This window comes from Labrus bergylta, chromosome 3, assembly GCF_963930695.1.
Source record: "Labrus bergylta chromosome 3, fLabBer1.1, whole genome shotgun sequence".
Lineage (NCBI taxonomy): Eukaryota > Metazoa > Chordata > Actinopteri > Labriformes > Labridae > Labrus > Labrus bergylta.
In genome coordinates, this window is record NC_089197.1 from 33750669 (window position 1) to 33774373 (window position 23705).

At 38.9% G+C, this 23705-nt stretch overlaps 1 protein-coding gene across 3 annotated transcripts; it reads left to right on the forward strand.

Moving 5' to 3' along the window:
* Window positions 1–959: 959 nt before the first annotated feature.
* On the forward strand, window positions 960–23403 carry adgrg1 (adhesion G protein-coupled receptor G1). Of its 3 annotated transcripts, XM_020631510.3 has the most exons (16): window positions 960–1278; window positions 5897–6015; window positions 9802–9871; window positions 11478–11737; window positions 12085–12271; window positions 12442–12487; window positions 13236–13314; window positions 15368–15490; window positions 15656–15769; window positions 16621–16663; window positions 16753–16859; window positions 17223–17338; window positions 17434–17696; window positions 17792–17891; window positions 19998–20269; window positions 21249–23403. In XM_020631510.3, exons 3-16 carry the CDS (start codon window positions 9811–9813, stop codon window positions 21374–21376), a joined length of 1899 nt encoding a protein of 632 aa, XP_020487166.1. In that variant the 5' UTR covers window positions 960–1278; window positions 5897–6015; window positions 9802–9810; the 3' UTR covers window positions 21377–23403. The 3 variants fall into 3 exon arrangements, with proteins under 3 accessions (XP_020487166.1, XP_020487165.1, XP_020487167.1); XM_020631509.3 differs by lacking the exon at window positions 5897–6015; XM_020631511.3 differs by lacking the exon at window positions 5897–6015 and having other exon boundaries at window positions 9805–9871.
* The last annotated feature ends 302 nt before the right edge of the window (window positions 23404–23705 follow it).

Consider the following 23705-nt stretch of genomic DNA (forward strand, 5'->3'; position numbering starts at 1 on the left):
GTTAAAGCCTTAGCAGATAACTTTTACTGATAATAAGATAACATACATCCAGGCAAAGCTCCAAGAGTGTCCAGACACTTAATTTGGACTTTAGCTCACATGTAACACAACAGTTAAAAAAAGGCCTTTCCACAGTTAGGCTTTTAAATGTTACTTTTGTATTCACAGGACAACATAAGGGACTTAGGTCTACAACAGTGATATTAAATGGTTTTTCTTTTAGTTTATGTAAGCTAATGTCTCGCTTCTTTTGACAGTTACTTAATGAATGAGGGAACTGACTGGTTGTGCTGTGACTTATCATCGCATGCACCCCCCTTCCCACTTTGCACCTTGCTGCTTGACAAAAAGAAGAAGAAGGAGTAAATCCGGCAGTGACACTTCAAAATAAAACAACAAAAGATTATTTATACAAGCTAGATACAACTGATTCAGAGAAGAGGTTTTTTATTGGGTAGAAAAGTCACCTTTCGGACAAACTGATTTGTTTTTGTTTTTTTAGTCAAATGTGAAAGAAAATGTTGGCAGTGTAGGAGTCTAAAAGGTTTTCTCTGAGGATGATCAGCAACATGCAGATTCTAAGACGTGTTCCAGTTACATTTTAAGAGAAGGACTACTAAAAACAATTTAACAAATCGCATAGCTCAGTTAAAAACAGACACGAAGAATTATAAATAAGTATAGGCCTAATAAAAAGAAAAGATTTGAATCAGCAATCGGCTCAATTGCTATTGTGAAGAAGTTTGGTTCTGCTGTAATAATGGGCATTTTAATGTGGGTGTAGATGAGGCTTACTAGGATTTTGGAGCCAGCATCAAGTGGATACTCTGCACTTCTTTGTGCATTTTTCAACATGAGAGTGCTGCTTGTTTCTGAGATGGTGATTTATTGTGAAAGTCCTCACCGGAAACACACTTCTCTATTATGGGTGATTGACAACACAGCACGACTCACTGACTCCTCTCACCTCGCTCGCGCTGACAGAGCTCCAGGCTCTATGTGACGGCGGCTTCAGACAACACCTCAGCTCGGTGTCTGCTTCTTATGACTTTCCATTTTTCAAATATCTCGAGCCCTCTGAAGAGGTTTAAGCCTAACTAAAAAAAAAATCCGTTTTTTTCTCCCCCGCTGCGTCGGTTTATTCAATTAACCGAGTTTTAGGGTCCGTTTTCCCCGCGCTGTTTTGCTGTGCGAAAGTTTTTAACTGGATGATTTGAGCTTTCGAAGATCTTGAAAGGAGACCAGTAACCTCTTCTTTTGGCAGGAAAGCTACTCAAGGTAAGTCTAACACACCCTGATGGAAAATACCAACATGATATTACAATAGGCTATAAAAAGGTTTCCTAAAAAAACAACCACAGAATCATCATCAGCATGTCTGGTGTTTGTTAGCAGCACCATCAATATCTTTATGATCCTGTTAGTGATGTTTTCTCACAGTTTCAGCATTAAATATATTTTTAATTGGCTTTTTTCAAATAAATATTAGATTGTTTTATGACATATATGTCCTATTATAACATTTATGGCTTTGTAACTATTTATGACCCATATCTTCACGTTTTGTGTCAAACTGCAGCATTTTTAGAAAGCATATAGGCCTATTTATTTCACATGTATTTTGACTTGCATTGTTGTGCATAATTGATGCACCCTCATTGATTTTTATAGATTTGTGTACCAAGTAAGGTTATCAAAAAATGTCGATGCTTTGATACTTTTGGATACATGATGTTTTAAAACGATGCACTCCCCTTTATTTTGACAATCAATAGTGCAAGAGCTTTAAAAATCTACAGGTATTCACTTGCCACCAATGCCAATGAGAGAAAGCACTGTTTAGACTTTAGATCAAAAATACTCAATATTGGGTGCAAGGACTTGTGTTTTGTTGCAAAACAGGTGATATTGTTGATTTTTTTAATCTAATTTACAAATTTCAAATATTGTGACAGCCCTCTTGCCAAGCCTTGTGTGATATATTCCCCCCCTCACCTTTTATTGGGATATAACGTTTGGTGTTAAAAGAAGCAGGCAGCTACTTCATGCACCGTCTTTGCTTTTCTCACAGACGTATCTTGTGGTTTCCTGACTGCACTCATGTGCAAATCAAAAGACCTCACTCGATTAAAAGAAACATAGTGTGGAATGGCCTCATGAACAAGACGCATTTAGACCATAGAGGCACTTGAGATTGTGAAGACAGACAAAGAGTATTTTGTTTTTTTTTAAAAAGGTTCATACCTTGAAATGCAAATGCCTGACTGTGTGAGTCATAAGGAAACAAATAGCCTATACATTTTTCATAATGGGAAAGAGAAAGTCCCTGATGACAGGCTCAACCTTGTGACCTCAAAGTCTACCTACGACCACACTGGGGGTGATTTAAGCTCAATAATGTGCAGGCTTTTTGTCAGTGTATGTGTGTGTGCATGTGTGTGTGTGTGTGTGTTGTTTTATTGATTTATTCAGAGCCCCAAAGGAAATATCTGCAGCATTCCACCTGCTCCTCCAATTTCCTCACAAAGAACGTCAACATACAGATAAAGGGAGACATCACTATGGTGCTTTCACAAAGAATGCAAACACTAATGTCGCGCAGGGGAAAAATTCTTCTGATGCTACATTACATCTAGTCTTTCACTTCAACTTGAAACCTTTCTGCACAGACGTCTTTGATGCTCATTCTCTTTTTTGCCGCAGCACTGTCACTGCTTTTTTATTGTGATGTTTGTGTTGCTTCCCGTAAGAAGAGACAACCCCAAGTTATGTGTGTGTGAATGCTTTCAACAAGTGTGAGTCTCACTTTCAGAGTTCACTGTTAACCTTTATTTTTTCACACAAAACAAGTCCTGAGCTGCAACTGCATTGTGTAAATCAACACGTCAGACAGCAGCACTATAGCATGCAAGTCGCTTCTTGTTTTGGTGACCAAAGGAGACAAACTAGAATCTTATCTATTAGACGTGTTGGCAGCAGCGCAAAAACATTCTAGCAAGGTACAATCTTCCCAAGGCAAAAAACAGAACAGAAAAAAGTAACAATTCTTCTTCTCTAAATCCCCTGACCTGACTGTGATGCATTTACTGTACTGTACCTAACATCATGATTTGATTACTTTCTCTTGAAGAGGATGCTGGGAAAAAAAACAAGTTAATCAAAATATGAACGTTGTAAATCTTGCGCCAGGATAATTAGTCATCTTTTTTTTTTACCCTCCATAGCCTGTCTGTCAATTTGGCTAAGTGTTTTGCTGGGAGTGTAAGCTGTATGTTTGTGTCTGTATGTCTCTGAATCCCTCCTCTTAAACAGCCTCCAAACCAGCCAGCGATCTTTGACCCTTATTCAAGCTCGCTGTCACTTCAGCTCTAAGGCCCGACAACAAAGAGCCGCTCTTGTTCTTGGGATTACTCTTCCATGCACATTCTTTGCCCCGTCACTCCGCTTTCTTGCAGAGGAGCAGGGTGAACGCTGCAGACTGAAACTGTTGCAAGGAAAAAAATCCAAAACCACAATCAAATGAAATGATCTGTGAATGTGGTGGTGAGATAATGATGTCCCCTTTATCTGGTTTTGTTGAAAGCCAAACCTAAAGAGTGCCATGCAATAAAGTTGCATGTTTTTGTGAGCATTCAGCAAGTTAAAACAATTGCCTGAAAAGAAAATGTGACATTCAGGTGCTTTAAAAGGAGAACAGGAAGCAAGTGACACCTTTTACTCCAGTGAAAACACGTACTGTATGTCACAAGTTGCACATGTAAGGTGCACTGAAGTCTAAAAGGCCTTTTAATAGAATTCACCTTTGAATCTGAAAGTCACTTTTTTTCATAGATAAATAACTTAACAGTGTTGATGTTTGCAGCATTTGCAGGTTCTGGATCTGAGTTTTTCCTCCTCATTTCCTCACATTACAAAGACTTACTCAGTCTTTTCATCCTCACTGCTTGAAGTCCGCGACTATTCTGAACATAAGAAGCATTTTAAAGAGATATTTTTAAAAATAAGGAAACGTTATCTGCAGTGGTAGCTGTGCAACCTTAAATTTGTACCTGCCACAGCCCACAATGCATGCTTTTGTCCGATGGTAAATGCTTTAGTTTTAGCTCCTTAGTTTGTGGCTTCATATGAGAAGTTGTGTGACATGCAAAGAGCTCAGTGAAGCTACACCTGTGCACAGCGGTGTTAGCTAACATCAGCATGCTAAAATACTATAGCCATGATGATGTATACTTACTTGTTTTTGTATAGCAGCTATGATGTTTACCATGTTCACCATTGTGGGGCTGCTGGTGGCCTGGTGGTTGTGCACCATTTACGCAGGCTGTGGCCCCTGGTTACCACGGTTGTGAGTTCTGGTTGCATGTCGTCCTCCATTCTCTTTTCTCCCTGCATTTCCTGTCTCTCTTCAGCTGTCCTGTCTTATAAGAGCAAAAGGGCCCCAAATATCACTTTTTAAAGAATGGACACCATTGTAGATGTTAACACTTGCACCAAACACAAATCATAAATTAAGCATTAATTCTCAGGCAGAATATTTAAAAGTTTTTGACAAATAATGTGAAGCCATGCATACAAACATATTACAAGATAAATGAATAGAGTTATAGACATGTTTACAAGTAGAACTGCAAATATCTGTCAAAATGAACCATAACGAAAATATATAGGTCAAAACATCTTCAGCCAGTGGTGGATGTCTTGCCTTACATTTTTTATCTTTTCAGAATCAGAAATACTTCATTAATTCCAGGGAGTCATTACAGTTGTTTTTGCACAAAATATAGCATGTCAACAAATATTAATATAAATAAAAGATTAGAAGTAAAGCAATAAGGACAACAAGAAAGAGGTTTGAAGAAATAAAGCTGTTTATAAAAAAGTGCAGATTATTAAAGAAATTAGCAATGTACCCAAACTATAGAAAAGTAGTGGTCTCAGTATTGCACATTGTGTTATTGGACATAATCATGAATGAGTCAGATTGCACAGTTTACCTGAATAATAAATAATAAATAATGGAGGAGTTTACAGATGTCTTTTTGTGCATTACCAAATAATGTCAGAGATTAAAATGTGAAGAGACCAAAGTACTTAGTTATGCATTTATATTCTTGGCACCAAAAACTACATCGAACTGTAGCCACCCCCCACCCAAAAAATAAAAAAATAACCCGCAGCATCTTTTCGCAGTGATGGAAGTCAAAGACAGGGCATCATGCCACATTCATGTTTTTACCAAATCTTTCAAAAGTCTTACACATTGTTTTGGCTCTGTGCGTGATGTCACACTCGACTTGTGAAGATGATTAACATAGGGGTGCTCGTCTGAGCGCGACATGGTGACTCAGACCCCTGTGAGATGCAGAGATGGGAAGGGCGTAAGGGAAATTTTACTGGAAAGCACGACGCGACAGAGTGGGAGGTCAGCGGGTAACACACACGAATGGGCTGCTAGAGGTGTGAACTTCGTGTCTCTAAATCAAACGAGAAAATGAGAAAAGTCTACACTGTGAGAGCAGCATTTCACTTTGAATCTCGTACATTCATACACGCACACACACACGCACACACACACACACACACACTCAAAAGCAGGGAAGTGAAAGAAAGGGGAAATTCTTGTGCTGAATTGATGCCTTGGCGCCGTGCAGGGACAATAGAGAGGGTGTGGGGGCAGAGAGAGTGTTAGTTTACATGTCATGCCATTTCAGCAAAGTGAAAAGGTGGTAGTAAGAGAGTAAATATTGTCCTGTTGTCAAGCCCTTCACAAAGTATATTTTATTTGTTGGTTAATGTACACACACAATGCAACTTTCCTTGTGCAGAATTTGCGTAAGAGCACATTTGCACACATACACATTTGTGGAGAACTGAGCTCTCCTCTGTGTGTTGACAGCTGTCTGCGGGTGGGATGACACTGCCTTACTGTTTCCCCCTCAGTGCAACTAGAAGTCTTCTTTATCAGTGAAGAGCCCGTAATGAAGGCAGAATAGTGGATTTCGTCGAGGGACAAATGTGAGTCACGCATTAATGTCGAGTGCACATTGTGAACGAACAAAGCTTGAGAGTGTGACGCTGAATGACTAGAATCTGATTTCTGAGTCATTGTTTCACCCAAACACATGACAACGCTCATGGCTTTATCAACATTTTGCCAAACAGTAGACACTTCAGGCATCACTCTGATTACTCCATGAACACATATTACATATTTTTGAGCCTGTCAAATTGCATGAATTATTTAAATTTGTGCAAAAGTCTAGTTTCAAATCTGAGGTTTCACAAAGACTGAAAGTCTGAGAAGCAGACATTCAAATTAGTTTATTTGTGCGACTTTGAAGAGTACAGAGCAGAAATGTTGACCCCTGTCTTCACACCTCAGCTGCAGTTAGAACCAATCACAGGGCAGTTTCATATTCAAAGTTTGCAGAAAGCTGTTGCTTTATCTTTAATTTTAAGATATCAGATCATGCACGCTGGTCTGGTAGAAGGCTCTAGTCTTTATGCGGGGATGGAATCTGCTCAGTAAATGTCTGATTCTTTTGTCACATGAAGACAAACAGAGCATTAAAACATCACAATCAAGTTGCGTGTGACTACAAAGATCAAGTGACTTCTTTGAAAAAAAAACATACCACAATGTTATTGTGATTGCAGAACTATAAACCCACATTGCACTGCTTCCCAGTTAAATAGCTGATGCAGCCACAGCATGTTTCTGCACGCCCCAACATAGCAGACCACCACCAACTTCTTGCCTGATTTTACAGCTCTGTCTGAACAGTTAAGAGCTTTACAATAATCTATAATCAATGCTTACATTTAAAAAATAAAATAAAATAAAAACTGCATCAAATAATCACCTTTTCATGAATAATCGAGATAGGACTTGGTCACATGCTCTGTGTCTGATCTAAAAGAGGCGGGTGTGCATTCAGTTCCTTTTGTTAAAACCACAATGTAGGCACATTTTAACACCTTTTCCCCAAACCGTTTTATGCTGCTCTTGAATTATCAAAACCACAAAAGAAGCCAAGTCATGAAGCGGTTGCATTTTCACATGATCTTTGTTCTGAAGTGAGAGTAGCATGAATCCCAATTATTGTAGCGTTTTGTCCCCTTATAGAGTAGATAATACTACTGGTAGATAATAATTATTGTAGCTCTTCAGTTTCAGGTCACATATTATGCAAAATACACTTTAACATGTTTTTCTTACACTCATATGTGTCCCTAGTCTTGTCTATAAAACCCACCAATTAAGTCCATCCTCTATGTCTTTTGCCTGCTCCACTTTTTAGAAAATGTGTGTTCAAACAGGCCGTTTGGAGATTCTCCCTTTGCGACATCACAAAGAGCAGTAACCCCTCCCCCAGGTGGGTGACACTCCCAGCTGCTCGTTTATTTTTTTTCCTGTTATCTGAGTCTGCCTTCTCACCGTAAACTGGGAATGGTGCAAGAAAGACCCAAGCCACCCAAGCCCTTCTAGAGAGGGGGCGTGGTCAGCTCATTTATATATTTAAAGGTACAGACACAGAAACAGCAGGGCTGAAATAGAGGGGTTTATAGACATGATCAAATACAGGATCAGAGTGGATTTAGAACTAGAAACTTCACACAGATGATTTGGGGAGCTCTGAGACTTATTTCAACTTTTGGAAAAAGAGGATAATGTGTGACCTGGTATTTGTTCAGTTTTGTTTGAGCTTATAGCGCTTTTCTAGTTCTGACACTTCAAAGCTCTGATGAAGCAGTGGGAGCAACTTGGGGTTCAGTGTCTTGCCCAAGGACACATCGGACATGTGGATGCAGGAGCTGGGGATCGAACCCTCGACCTTCCGGTTAGAAGAAATTACTATTAAAATGTTCAACCTGACATCGGCTTATCATAATCAATCAATCAAGCTTTATGTATATTGCACCTTTCATACAAAGTGCTTTACAGCGACTGAAAAACAAGAAAGAAAAAAACATAAAATAGTATCAAAACATGGTACAAAGAAAAGTGGATTAAGAAGTAGAGACTGATTCACACCAACAGGAATGAAATAAATGTAGTTAAAGAGTTAGGAATTTGTTAAAATGTTAAAGATTAATTAAAATATAAATAGTTGAGATAATAAAAGATTAAATAAAAATGAGTAGTTGAATAACAACAGGGATAAATAATGAAACAATAAAAAACTCAATACTAAATATTATGAAAATTAAAGTATAAAACCCCTACAGACTGAATTGGTATGACTTTGGTTTAAAAATCAGAGGGTCATCAGATGACCATAAAGAAATATAAAGGGTAAGCTTATAGGCATAATTTGAGAGTACCAGAGGACAGCTCTGACACTGAGATCAACACTGTTTGGGCAGTTTTTTTGCTAACATGACTGGTTATATGTCTGATTTCAGAAATAAGTATTGGGCATGCTGCTTGAATAGCCTCTCGGTTGGTCATCTGCCCCTCTTTCATCGTCAATCATTCATGACCAGGCAAAAATCAGACAGTAGTGAAGTACTTAAGATTAATACAAGATTCTAGATTCAGTCTTATTTGGTATTTTCTGTAGTTGTCCGTACACATGAAAGACAGGATGCCGCTCTGTAAGCCGACAGCACACAGTGTAAAAAGAAAACCTTCTTGTTTGTGTTTGTTTATCAGTGTGTCTCGGTGAGTTGCTGTGGTTGTCAAAGGCATAAATCCCTCTCCAGTATCAGGTGTGTGTTTCAGTGCACGTTGTTATAAATAGCCAGCTGACCCCGCAGGGCTGTGCAGACCGACATTTTTCTCTGTTTCTTCATGTCTGGCCTTTTTCTTTCCATCCTATTTTTTTTTTGTTCTTGCTGTTGCGTTGTCTGTGGTTCAGCTGGTTCCTGTCTCTGTCTTGATATGTTGAGAAGTGGTTAGATGTCTTCATTCTTTATGATGCGTTGAGTTGACTTCTTTGGAAGGTTGCAGAGGTGTGCTTGTCACGTATGTGTGGTGAAGAGTCACGTCTGCGTGATTCTCAGTAAGACCATCCATTATACTCCCCTGTACTGTAAGTCAATATCCTCCATACTGCTTGTCTTCTTTAGAACAAGAAAAATCATGTTGCAAAAAGAAAAAGGACAGAGTGAAAACATCACATATAAAGCCTTTAATAGTGAAAAATAAAAAGATCATAGAATGAAGAAAAAATGAATTCATGGTTCAACATGTTCAGTTTAAAAGAGATACTTCTGTGTAATAAAGCTCCAGCGAGTAGCCAGCTTCACTCTTCTTATTCTGTGTGTGTGTGTGTGTGTGTGTGTGTGTGTGTGTGTGTGTGTGTGTGTGTGTGTGTGTGTGTGTGTGTGTGTGTGTGTGTGTGTGTGTGTGTGTGTGTGTGTGTGTGTGTGTGTGTGTGTGTGTGTGTGTGTGTGTGTGTGTGTGTGTGTGTGTGTGTGTGTGTGTCTCAGTTTAAGGGGAAGACTGTTTCCATTGATAACAGCACAGAAAGGTCCCTGTGTGTATTTTGGTCCTGAACTTATTTGTATTCATTGATAGCAGAGTGTAGATAACGTAGCAGGCGTGTGGATAAGAATAGTATCATTAAAAAAACCTCTTTTGTCAAACCTGTGCTAACTTCAGATAAGGACTTATTGTTTCATCAAGGTTGTTTTTTTTTTGTTTTTTTTGACTGAAGTTGACACAATTCTTTTCATTTAAGCCTCCACATTATCAGCTGGTTTCAGAGGCGTTGTGTTCTTGCTGACTCCCGTGCAGTCTTAAACCATGTACGTATTTGTTCCTCTTTTTCAAAAGCATTTCACTTTCTTTTACAGTAGTACCTGATGGAGCCCCGACTGACAGACAATCTGATGGTTTTCTTCACGCTGATCATCTTCTCCCAGGGTAAGATTAAAAAAAATCTTCAAATTGGTAACCCCCTTTAGCTGCATATTCACTCTCACTGTTCATACACCATATAGCTCTACTGTGCCTGTTTGTCTGTGTTTTAGTGTGCAGCAAATGTCAAGTACATGAATCCTAAAAGGCTACATTTTTCAACCACATTTCCTCTGCGGGGTAAAGGAGTTGTGCTTTGTGTGTCTTTGGGGGAAAACACTGCTCACACCTTACATTTTAAAATGCTACTATTTCTTTGTGTGTACATACAAACCTCGAGTGTTTTCTGATTCATAACATTGAATGCATTAGTCACCATATATTCTTGTACAAAAAAAACTCTCTGAGAGGGCTTTCACACTTTCAGAAACAAATGTGTGTGTGAACGCAAACAGCTACCTTTTTTCACTCAGACTTCACCCCCAGTATTTTTTCCACAGCAAGTCCCAGTGAGCTGATGTGAGAACGCAGCAGGATATTATACAGAGCATTCAAATTGAGCCAGGGGGATAGGGTGGTGACGTTTACATTCTGGGACTGGTGGTGTCAGTCCATAGACTGTATGCACGCGACCGCTATGATATCTGCACACGTAATTAAACAGTTGCATTATGTTTTCTGTTCTTCTGTAAGTTCTTCTCCGCTCTTTTGTTGAGAATCAGTGAAACACTCAGTTTTTTAAATAATGTTCAGAATAATTTTATATCATATCAGTGTTTCCCCTAGGTTTACAGCTTTTCAGGGGGGGGGGGTGACTTCTTTCCCTGATTTCCGACTCTATCCACTATCCTATCTCTACGATAAAGGAACAAAAGCCCAAAAATAAATAAAAATAAATATATATATATATATATATATATATTTGAAAAAAAAAATATATAAAAATATATATATATATAATATATATATATATATATATAAAAATATATTAAATATATTAAAAAATCTAATATAACATATAAACTCATATAAAAAAAATATATATATATATATTTTTTTTTTTACTTGACCTTCGAGGGGCGTTGGGGGAGCGGGTCACCCCCCCTTATATAATGGTAGGGGAAACACTGCATATTTTATGTTTCTGTAAACTCCCTTCGTAATATCAAGAAAAGTTTTCATCTCAGTTCCTCTTGTTATCTTTAGCAGTGGGTATTACAACATGTTCCTCCTTGTGTAACTTTACTTTCATTTTCTTTTCTCACGTGAGAAAAAGACAGAGAATTTTTTGGGTGAGTTTTTTATTAGGTTGGTTTCTTAGTTTAGGGAGAGGCGGAGCGACAGCACATTGTGCGGTTGGCCTCCAACTTTCTTATTTTTTGTTCATTTTGGCAGTGGGCTCGGTCTTTGTTACCGTCACTGTTGATATCATTTGTTAATAAATTCTATTGAAACACAAGCACATTTACTACCAGTTTTTTTTTCACATTCTCAGTTTCAACAGGCTTGATGATTTCTCTTTAAATCATCTAAAAATTTCAAAATTGAATCGATCACTTACAGATCTCATAAGAATCTAGTTTACATCTTGATTATGCATTTCAGATAACTAATGAAATCCAAACATGACGCCATATTTTATCAGTGCGGGCCTACTTTTATTCTCCTTTAGGTTCAGCGGAAATTTACGAGGACTTGAACTTCTGTGGCACTTGGCGCCATGGCAACGGCCCCCTGAGCCTGAACCTGAACCTTTCCACAGGCTGCGATTGGATCTCAATCTCGGCCAGCAAGAGCTCTCTGTCCATCGAGGGGCAGATCACGGCCCTATGCAGCGAGGCAAAAGAGATCCACCTTGATCCACCTGGTTCAAAGTTGGAAAGCTACTTCTGTCTGTACTGGGAGCCTCTGCAGGACCAGCTCAAGCTGCAGGTAAAACCAGATAGAGAGGAAGTGGAAAGATGACGATCTGTTTGGTGATATTGTTTTCCTGTGGTGGGCGCGGTCCTTTCATACTGAACAGATGTAATAAAAAAGTTGTTAAAAGATTGTTTCAGTTCATTAAGTAAAAGGGAAGAAGTTTTGCTTCTGAAATTGAAATGGTTCTGTGGTTTTACTGAGCTGTGTGTTCACAAAATGAGTAAGACTTATTTACACTAATGTGTTAAAAGCATAAACCGCAGCACAGTCATTGTGTCAGGTGTGTTGCATTTGCTCCACAGGCTCTGTTTCCATCTTTTGTTAAAAGAGATTGATCTTTTTTTTTTGTTGATGTGCAGTTCAGGGAACTCAACTTGACTCTGTGCCGGCCTGCCAGCCTGTGGGGCACTTGCTGCTCTCAACTGTCTAATGGCCCCAAATCAAATGAATCAGCTTACGGGATTCTCAATGGATCGGTCAAAACAGATCTCTTCAGCGACAAAGTGCATGCAGCCTACACGTTCAAAGGAACGTCCATCACCTGCAGTAAGAGAGAATGAATGTTATCAAAACGTGTGTTTACTTATAGCAGCTTGAAAAGTTTGCTGTGCATTTAAAGAAAATGTATTTGAAAATGTCAATTGTACAGTCAGTTGTGTGTAAGGATCAAAGATGAAATAGAAAAAGTCTCAAACATGTTCCTTTTTTTTTTGCAGATACGTTGCTCAATGAAGAGAACCAGGGATCCGCTGAAGTTATCTTGTAATTTCCTTTTTTTTTTCACTTTTGCTTTGGAAGCATAACACAGTGTTTCTGTCAACACCCCTTTCATGTGCTGCTTTCTCGATTGCTAGCCTTGCTGTTGAGAAGTTTACTGTAATTAACTTTGACAACAAACAGGAAGCTGAGCTGCACAATTCTAGTCTTCAAACTCTGTGCACGACTAAACCCTTCCCAATCCCCATACCCACATGGTTTGACACAAAGGATGGGGCGCTTTAATTTGAATTAACTAACAGACAGAAAACTGCACCTCCGGTATGTTTTTGTGTTTGTTACATTTCAGCATTTGTACATTTTTAGCAAGCGACCAGAAGTCAGTAAAGCCTAGTGTAAACCCCTGTACCATTTGTTGACAGAAAACTCTCTGCAATGAGCTCAGCAGTGATCAACCACGTCGTCACTTACAGATCGAATGATTTGTTTTGTATTTTCTACAAGCTTTGCTTTGTTAACAATCGGAGGTGGTGGGGCAGAAATCATGTTTCAAATGTCACAGCTATGAACTCCTACTGTACAGGAAAAGTCTGCTGACTTACAGAGAAGGTGCAAATTGGTGTTTAAAAGTCTGAATCAGAACACAAAAACAGCTCAGATAATGCTTTAAGTCCTTGTGTATGGACATTAGAAACTGCTGGGGTCACATAAACAGCCTTTCTTCTTGTAAAAAAGCAGTTTAAATCCATGTTTTATTCTAATCCCATGATGGTGTGTGTTCATTTGTGTGCAGCACTGAAGACAAAGACAAGGGGAGCACCGCTGAGGTTGAGATGAAGAAGGATTTCCGAGGCTTCAACATCACGTCACCTGTGAGTCAAAGAGCGAAACAAACACCAAGACATACAAAGAAAAAGAAGGTCAAGGTCACCACTTTTTCTCGATCTTTTGACCGCATGACAAAATACTCAAATTGTCATTTTCTTCAAGTTTTTTTTTATCAACTGATAGTTTAAGAGATGAGGTTAAAGGGTGAGTTTTTGCAAAATGAAAGTGGAGAAATAAATCTTAACCTATGCTCCATTTAGTAGCTTTTGGAGTAGCTTTCATGTCAACATGTGTACAGAGGTTGTACTTTCCAAATGAAACATTTTCTCACATGCTTTAACCTAGACATTGCGTCTGCACAGACAGTCCACCTCAGCAGGATTGTGACCACACTGGTTCACTCTTAGTCACATTTTAGCTTCATCTTCAAAAAATGTATTTCCCCTCAGAGACAAACGGAAAGAGAAACGCTTCAATGTGTTCTGCTGTGGGAAGTGTTGAATACAGCTTCATCTGCCGTCGCTCAGAGCACTGATCCTATCTTAATTAACACCTTATTGAAATGTATTGGAAAACCATTTACAATACCTACCATGAAGATACAATTAAAAGTTATCATTTCTTTTTTTAGTGACAGAGATATTATAATTGCAGTTAACATGCAAAATAATCGAGATATGTGTGATAAGTATTGCGGAGCGGCAGTAGCTCAGTCTGTAGGGACTTGGATTTGGAGTCGAGTCCCAGTGCGGACCAAGCCTGGAAATTGGTCTGGTAGCTGAAAAGGTGCCAGTTGCACTTGAACTGAACTATTTATTTAATTTTTTTATAAGGATAGATTGGGTCATACACATCATAATTAAAAGTCAGAAAGTAAGAAAACCAGTGTTAGCAAGAATGCTCATTCATACATGTTCTCTGTAAGCAGTCAACAAACAAAGACAGGTTGAAGTCTTTATATGTGATTTTTCACACTTAAATATAATATAAATCAAGTATATCCTCTGAAAATAACTCTGTGAGTCATGACTGTATACAGTGGGTGTAACACCCGAGTCCCACTGTCTGTGATGTTTTCAGGGTTTTCAGAGTCCTATCTTCACTTTGTTTACATCGCCAGGACGGCCGGCTGACTCCTCCCCTCTCATGTATAAAAGTTGTTTAATTGAGGGACTAGAGAAAAGAAGAATAACATACTGTACTCACTGCTTAACTGTGTTTCTAGATCACGCTCATTTCAGGTAAATTTACATGCAGTGTGAAGATACGAGCATAATAAAGATCGCTAGCATTAGCATGCTAACACAACAATGCAGCACGTGTTGTTTTGGTTTCATGCTGGTGCTCAAGGGCGACATCTGCTGGATCAAAAAATCACATAGTAAGCCTTTAATAGTGAAAAATAAAAAGATGCAGATGCATAAAGGCAGGTGTGTGTGTGTGTGTGTGTGTGTGTGTGTGTGTGTGTGTGTGTGTGTGTGTGTGTGTGTGTGTGTGTGTGTGTGTGTGTGTGTGTGTGTGTGTGTGTGTGTGTGTGTGTGTGTGTGTGTGTGTGTGTGTGTGTGTGTGTGTGTGTGTGTGTGTGTGTGTCCCCATTTTTAATCAGCGGCTTGCTTTACAGCAGGTTTTTAACCCAGTAAATGAGTAACTGTGTTAACGTTTTCATTAAGGGGAGGGCGCTGGTGACTAAGCTCAGAAAATAGGTGATAGGTCAACCACATGAAAGTGAATGATAGCTGTGTTTTACAGACAATTAGAGGATGTGCTTTGAAAGCTGATATTTGCCCTCCTTACTTTCCTTAAAATAGAGCAATTAGTGTAAGAACCCAGTAATCCACATGCAGGTCTACTAATTACAGCTGTGTACAGCATGAGGCTTAGATGCTGCAGCACACTCACAAGCAGAGCAGCTGAATGGATACAAGCTGTGCAATAGATGGATGCCAGTGTCCCTTCAGCTAGCAGTTAACAGAATAATTACCTGTTGATATATGACTATTTGGTTTTAAAGCCAGCTCTTCCTCTCATCAATTGACTGGTCTTTGTTTCAAGCTGTACAATGTCTAACTTTTTCTTTGTATACATTCTGCCTCCCAGACTACCACAAGTGGTTCTGCAGAGTCCGCAACCACTGTTCAGATCCCCCAAGTACTAAAAAACGTTTCAAAAAGTACCAACAAAGTGTCCTGCACTTTTCTTAAAAACAACTCCATGTTCCAGGTAAGGCTGTGTTTTACCCCACCCTCCACCTACACCCTCTTGTAAGTGCATCATTTCTCCTGACAGGGAAGTTTTTATACTTCAGATTATCCTGTGTACAAATTTGCATGCTGTATCAAATGATGAAGACAGGTAAATGTGTGTATTTTTGTGTGTGTGTTTCAGGGGGGTCCAGTGGAAGGCAGGATTCTCAATGTGGTGGAAATCACTGTCGGGAACGACACCATCGAAAACCTGTCTGACCCAATAAGGATTAGTTTTCACCATGATGTCATACCTGTAAGTTTGCTCGCTTTCTGTGCGCTTATGTCTACATCAGTGTTATAAATATACACCTTGTCGTGCCTAAATATATACTTTGAAATTATACTATAAAATCAAGTATAGAAAAGAAGCAGAGGGTCTGAAATTATTTTTTTTTCTCACCTGCTTTTGTCTCATATTTCTGAAAGTTATTGGTCACTCAATTATGTGTCTGCCGTTTATGAAATCTATGTTGAAAGATATGGAAGTGACATTAAGTCAGTGATACCTGAGAGTAGAAATATATACAATAAATCAATCAAAGAGCCTGAGTTTATCCCTGACATTTAATTCAATAAATCCTTTATTGAAGTGATATGAATTAATGTGAGAGAAAATCGTCTGCCATGCTTAAAGGAAGTTTGAGTCTGGCACACACCACATTTAACCCAGCATTTGAAAGGTGCTTATTTCATATCATAGTGTTACATATAATTCATTATTTTGGAAAATATTTCCTGTTGGGCATATTTCTGTGATGTTTCATTTTTAAACATTTGAGTTGAATATTTTTCCTGAAGTGTGTCAGAGCCCAGAGTTTATCTCCTGCACTAAGACACAGCGTGAATAAAAGTAACTGAGATGTATGCACTTTAAATGTCTAATTACTCGCTTATATAACTTGCTGCGGATGCTGTTGTGAAAACAAACAGCTCTACACTTGAATGATGTCAAGCTGGGCACCTCGTCAAAACAAAGAACACACTGAAAACTATCAGCTTTAAAGCTTCTTTGTTGTTGTTACCTGAAACTGTTTTCATCTTAAGAAATATGACCTGAATATTAACCTGATCACAGCTGAAATGTATCTCTTCTGTTTACTTCAGAAAAAGCATTCAAGGAAATGTGTTTCATGGGACACCAAGAAAGGTCAGTACCCCGTGGAAATAAGCTCATTAACAATGTTATTGTAACATTTAGATGTTATTTACTCTTTTACCTGTCGTGTCTTTGTGCAGATCCCTTTCAGGTCAATTGGGTGGACAAAGGATGTGAGACCCGCGTGAAAGGAGGGAAACACACAGAGTGTCTCTGTGACCATCTGACTTTCTTCGCTGTTCTAGTGGTGAGACATGCAGCTAACACGCCGCAATTTTCAATCAGAAACAGACCGAGGAAGAAGTTTATTCATGATAATATCCTTAAGGACCTGCACATAAGTTTAATAAGACATTAAAAAATTGAAGCTATTCAAAGTGCTTTTAATTGGCAGGAAATAAATACAATTAAAAAAAAAAAAAACTGAATAGAAACGATTGAAAAACAGTAAAATTTCATCTTAAATGAATGTATAAAAATAAATATGTTATACTGTACTCACTGTGCAGATTGCAGTGCATTTATAATCACATTTTTTTAAAGTGAAGACTCAATGACTACAGAAACAGAGATGTGAACATGTGAAAATCTCATATTTGGTCCCTGACAGCAAATGGAGCCTCGTCCAGTGCGCCATCTCCTGGCGCTGACTGCAATTACATCTCTGGGCTGTGCCGTGTCTGTGATCAGCTGCATTGCTCTCATCATTTTCCTCAACAAGAAGAGGTAAAACCTCTTTTTGATAGCATGTGTCATTTGAATGAAAAGATGAATACATTTTAACCCTTCAGTTACCAACTTTTTTCCCACCCTCCCTTCAGTAAGCGGTGTAAGGAGCAGTGCATCCCGATCCACCGTGGTTTAGCGATCTCTCTCGCCCTCCTCAACCTGCTCTTCTTCTTCACTGGGGTCCTGGCCAACGTGTTAGGGGAGTCTCTGTGCACCTGGGTGGGGGCAGGCCTCCACTACACCCTGCTCAGCTCTTTCAGCTGGATGAGCATTGAAGTTTTCCACACCATCTGGTTGGTCTACATGGTTTTCATCCCCTCCCCAAAGCCTTATGTGTGGAACCTAGTTGGCTTTGGTGAGTGTGTTAAGTAACATTTCCCAACAGATCTAAATCTGTGATTATTACATGTTTTTGGCAAAGATGATATTAACCTTCTTCCTCTTTTCCAGCTCTCCCTCTTCTTCCTGTTACGATCCTGTTTGCAGTCGGTGACATTTATGGGCTCAGAAAGGTGGAGCAAAGTGAAGATGAATCAGATCCTTATAAGATGTAAGCAATATTACAGATACAGATATTTGTTGTAAAGAAATAAGCAGTGATTTTAGGATATTATCACAAACTTCTGACATTTCAGGGCAGTCAGGGCTGAGAGATTCTCTTTCAGAGAGGCTCTCATAACTCAAGTGAATCTGTTTGGTTTAGGTGAGCATGCAGGAGGGGAGTAGGAGGGGTCTAATGGTGGCTGTTTTGGGGTTTTAAATTCCTACAACATGTGTGAGGACCGTTCCACAATTCAAAAGCTACAGAAGAAAAACAAAATTCTTGCAACTGAGGAGAGAAGTAAAGAGTACAAAGCAGAGAAACTGATCGATGTGAACATCATCACGCATTTCCTTTCTACTGTGGAGTTTGCAGAGAAAAGTATTCTAATATTTTTTTGGTAAATGGTTGCCCTCACACATACATACCACTTGGACAACTTTTAGAATTCTTCTGGAGTCTAGTGCATGTGTGAAAATATTTCATATCCCTCAATTCTACCAGAAGCATGTTTGGCCCGTCACCGCTCCATAAGGGCAGCGGAGCCAGTAGGTTTTAACTTGAGTCAATGTGTGTGTTTCAACAGAGCGAGCGGAAAAGGAAGTCACACACCAAAAACAACATTAAAACATCCGGTTAATTTTCAGAATAAAACACTCTGTTTTGACGGTTTGGAACAATGACCTCATGTGTGTTTGTTGATGTGTTTACATGGATTTTAGACGGTTTCATATCACATACATCATATTATTTTGTATATAATCGAGTATAATCTATAATTTCCACGGGAATTATTTATAAGCAGCCTGTGGGTGTTAACAGACGAGGGTGCACGTAGCCATACCAGAGCGGAGCAGACGCGCAGTTGTCATAACCCGGCTCGTGGGTAGTGACAAAAAGTTGGTAGGAGTCAGATTTTACAAAAGAAAAAAATACATTTATAACAAAACTAGTTAAATTAACAACTATCCAGAATCATGAGGTGTGTTAATCTGTATTGCCAGTGGTGAAAGTGTGGGTGTGTGAAAGCAGTTATGTGGTGTGAGGTGTTGAGGAGTCATCATCATCATCATCATCATCCTTTATTTAAGTTTAAATCATTGAGGGCGACCCTCATTTACAATGATGCAGAGAAAACATAAATGATAAACAACGAGAAATGAGTAAAGCTACTTTAGAAAATAAAATCAATAGAAGAACAATAAGAACAATAAAATATATACACTAAAATAATTTAAAAGCTTGAAATGACTACAGTGATAAGTCAGTAATGAAAATCAAATAAAACAGTTACAGTCAGGTATTGGGCGGTTTAAAGTAATATTTCTAAAGTGTCCATAAGGGATAAAAGTGCTCAAATTCAGGTCCTGTTGTAAAATATTCCAGGAGTTTGCAGCACTAACACTAAAAGCAGTTTTCCCCAGGTCAGTCCTGGCATAAGGAACCTGGAGAACTAGCCTCTCACTCGAGCGGGTTAAAAATGGACCAGATGTAACAATGAGGTGATATATGATGGAAGCTTTACAGTAAGGGCTTTATAGATAAAAAGTGCACTAACAAAAAGAACTAAAGAATGTACAATCATTGGTCAGGCTGAGAGAGACAATGAGGGAAGCAGCTGATCTTTGAAGGCCAGGGTGCACCTGATCCTGATGATCCTGATCCTGCAAACACACAGACAGACAAAGACTGACAGTGACCATGTCACAGGGTCGTCACACAATGCACACGGATCTGCTGGAAGTTGTTGGTCACAGTAGTCTGCACCACAGGACTTGTGAAATATGTATCATTTGTTATTATTATTTATGTGTGCATGGGTGTACACAGCTCCACCTTTACATGTATGTTATTGCAGAGGTTTTCTTTTCTTTCTTTTTTTCTGATTGTGTAATATTGGCTGGTTGGTGGGTGGCTAGGCTTGGGGGAGCATTAAGTGTGAGTGATTGTGAGTGTGTGTGTGTGTGTGGTGTCTCTGTGTTTAAATGTTTTGGTATAATGCTTTGGATTTACCTTTCATTTTGATTTTGTATTACTGATCTCATCTCAAGGGGCTATCCTTGAAATAAATTACAAATTTGGATGTTCCTCACTGACTTTATTCTGTGATTCCAGGTGCTGGCTGAAAAATAACCCCAGGGCCTTGTCAGCCCACTACTTCACCATTGCGGTCCTTGCCATCCTGGTGGTCTCGGGCTTAGTGATGCTACTTCTGGTCTACAAGCAGATCCGCACCAGGGATGAATGGAGGCAGAACAAAATGGCTTTGTTCAGCATCTGGGGTCTCAGCATCGTCTTTGGGATAACATGGGGTCTGACGTTCCTGGACTTTGGACCGCTCTCCGACTTTGTTCTCTTCCTCTTCTGCATCCTCAACTCTTTTCAAGGTCTGTGCCTGTTGGCTTATGTTACAGTTTAACACATTTGGACTTTCGGATTGCGGTTTGAAGTTTGCATTGAGTTGTTATTCTGAGAGAAAACATGTATTATTTTCCCCACTTTACTGCGACCTTAACAAAAGGTTAAACTACAGAGTCAGTCTTTGGAGAAAGATGTTTTCACCGTCGCCTCAGATAATGTAACAGTGATGAAATGCTATACCTTCTTGTCTTAGTTGTTGTAGAAAAACTGCATGTACACATCTCTTACTGCTAAGTTTCACCAGATGAGTGTTCGGTCTGTCTCTGCCCTCTGCAGCAGATACTCAAGGCTTCTATTTTTGCTGGATGCTGGAGCACAGCGCAACAATTTATCAAAGAAAAGATCGAGCAGGAGAGGAAGTCAGACACCGAAACAAACATTACAACATCCGATTTATTTTCAGAATAAAACACTCCGTTTTGATGGTCCAGAACAATGACCTTATGTGTGTTTGTTGATGTGTTTATAAGGGTTTTATACAGTTTTATACCACATACATTGTATTATCTTGCGCTGTTGCACGTGTTGGGACTCCAGCTGTCAGGCGGTGGTGCTACGTGCTGCGCTCTGTGAATGCAGCCCGTGGGTGCTGACAGATGAGGATGCATGGAGCCGTAACAGAGTGGAGCTGGCATGCAATGCACATGTATCTGGTGGAAGTTCTGGGTTATTGTAAACTAGACTTTTTTAGAACTTAAGAAAAAAGTAAAGGCAAAAAAATCTAATAAATTGTGTAGACATGCACAGGTACAGAACAATTGATAGTAGATCACAGAGAATAAACTCTGTTGAGAATTTGGTTCAATGCATCAAATTAAATCAAGCGGAAAGTGAGACCCTGAATATGTCTCTGCCTTTCTTTAATTGTCACAGTCATCTTCTAGATAAAGATTTATCACATTAATGAGTAATTACATCTTGGTTGTTGTCCCCCCCCCCCCTTAGGGTTTCTGCTGATGCTGCGGTTCTTCATTCTGGACCGGATGAGGAAACGGGCTGGTGGCTCTGCTTTTGGCAGCACCAGCACAGGATCTACTAGACAACACATGCTACAGGCCCAGGAGAAAAGCTAGATGGACCTTCATCTCGATTTACAGATTCTACATTTCAAAAATGTAGAATCTGTACACGCTGTCTTTAGCATGGGACTAAAGTAGTGCATTTGTTGTCTGAGAAATATTAACCAATCACGTAGCAGCAGGCTTTGGTGTATGCAGGAAAAAGAAATCCTGGCTCCTATCAGCGGTAGACTGACAACAATTTACTTAGCCCTCTACAGAGAGTGCTGCTATCAATCTGTTCTAGATCAAAATGTTCATCAAACAATGAAACTGCTTGACGCTGTGTTGCTAAAGCCAATAAGTGTTGAGATTTTTCATGACTTCCTGGAATGCCTCAGATATGATCGATCCGACCTCCATTCAACACATGAATGGACAAACATTGTCTCCTCCTCTTTAGGGACAGATTTGACAAAAGCTTAAATTTTTACTTATTGCAAATCTACATGATGATGCTGTTATTTCTTCAGAAATGTAAGACCCATTAGTTGCAAGTAAAAAGTGGCAAGAAAATGTATTTCTTTATTGGTCGATACCGCTGAAGTAAACCAGAGAGAAGCATTTGTGTGACTTCCTATTTCCAGTTGAACTGAGATGCATCAGAAACAGATGAACAGGGTCTCCAAAGGGGCTGTAATGATCCAAACAAACTATTGAATTTACTATTCAAATATATTTCGAGGGGCAAATTATGCTTCATTTGTGAGCTTAACACACAGTTGCTTCTCAAGTTGCTAAGTGGACTGTAAACCAGGCATTGCATTGAGAAGGAAGTCTTTCAGCACAGACCGCTGGCTAACATCAGAACACAGAGAAGTTAATTCAAAGATGCACAAGTTCTTTTCAGATGGTAGCCGAAAGGAAGCTGCAGCAGTAGTTAAGCTAAAGTAGACAATGGTCTTATCAAAGTGCATGATCAAATGGAGAGGATGTTGTTCTACTGATTGTGACCGTGGAGATTTACTGTTTCATACACAATACCTGCGTGGCAGTCTGAGGACTTGGTACTTCATTATTATTCTCTAGATTATAAATCATCTCATGAGGATGGGAAACAAGATGTTGCTGTTTTCAGAGCTACAGATGGTACTCAAAAGTTTTGGAAAAGCCTGGAGATTGTGATATTAGTATGAACATCTTGCTGGATGTATATGATCAATCCTTTCCAATTTTGCAGTCAGAAGAGGTTAAAAAAAAATGGATACTTTTATTTTTTCTTTCTTGGAGTAAAGAAGAAAAGACACCTTCACTCAGGAATTTGTAATACAGGCCAGGAGCCTGTTGAAAAGAAACCTAGACTGGGTCTAGTTATAGAAGGAATTATTTGAGATTTTAAACTGTAAGCTGGAGATACAGATACTGTTGATTTCCAGACAGGGGAACAGAGAGATATGTATATGATATCAGGTTACTGTGTTGTGATTTTCATTATTGTGTCTTTTAAATATATGAGTATGTATATAATTCTTGAATCTTTGAGCCTTACTTACATTTTCCATTTTTGTACTGTGCATTATTTGTTTTAGAGCTATTGGTGAGGAGCACTTTAGAATCATAAATGTACTTATAGAACCTCAGCATGTTGAATTTTACATTGTAGAGATTTCAGGTTAAACTTGTTGAATTGTAGGATAGTTGTTGAATGTTTAATGACACAAGGAGGACTTTTTCCAGACAATATTAAGACCTTTAATTTTTTTTTTTTAAGTAACAAAAGATATACTAATTTTAGGTCTTTATCTTCAAAATGGACCAAAAAGCATTTCAGTGGTGTTAGTTAAAAGAACTGTACATTTCAATGGTCCGATGTGATCCAAATTCAGATACTTTTTTAATTTCCTGCTGATATAATTTGAGTGAAGATGACCAGTCTGTCATCTGTTGCAGACCCACGTCAGTTTTTCAGTCACTGTGAGATTTGCACTTTTATTTTCTAAAGAGGTATTTCATGTCCCTGAAATGATTTTGTATATATTTGAGTTTTTCCTGTATGTATATAAAGATTGAATAAAAAGGCTTTTTTGTTTATAAAGTAAGAAGTACTGTGACTTTTGTCTGATTGTGACTGCATGGCTGCAAAGTGAGCACATTGGAGGCTGGTTGTTTTCCTGCTCAGTCATTCCTCCTCCTTATCTCTGCCCATGTGTTTCCTCCCGGGAGGTTTAAGAGATGTTGTTCTCTTCATTTGCTGCGTGTTTGCCAACAAAACTCTCCTTGTCTCTGCTGCATACATCTTGTTTATTACTTCAACGCAGTAATAGACCATCCCTTCTTGGAAGAAGCTGTCTCCAAAAAGTTGAACTCAACAGTTCTGATACTTTAAACACTTATTTACACCAAA

Excerpts from the sequence above, each read along its gene's own strand:
- adgrg1 (XM_020631510.3), top strand. The coding sequence starts at position 9,811 with ATGGAGCCCCGACTGACAGACAATCTGATGGTTTTCTTCACGCTGATC. Across the intron at positions 17,697-17,791 it reads GTGGAACCTAGTTGGCTTTG|CTCTCCCTCTTCTTCCTGTT; the intron begins GTGAGTGTGTTA and ends CCTCTTTTCCAG. Across the intron at positions 17,892-19,997 it reads GAATCAGATCCTTATAAGAT|GTGCTGGCTGAAAAATAACC; the intron begins GTAAGCAATATT and ends CTGTGATTCCAG.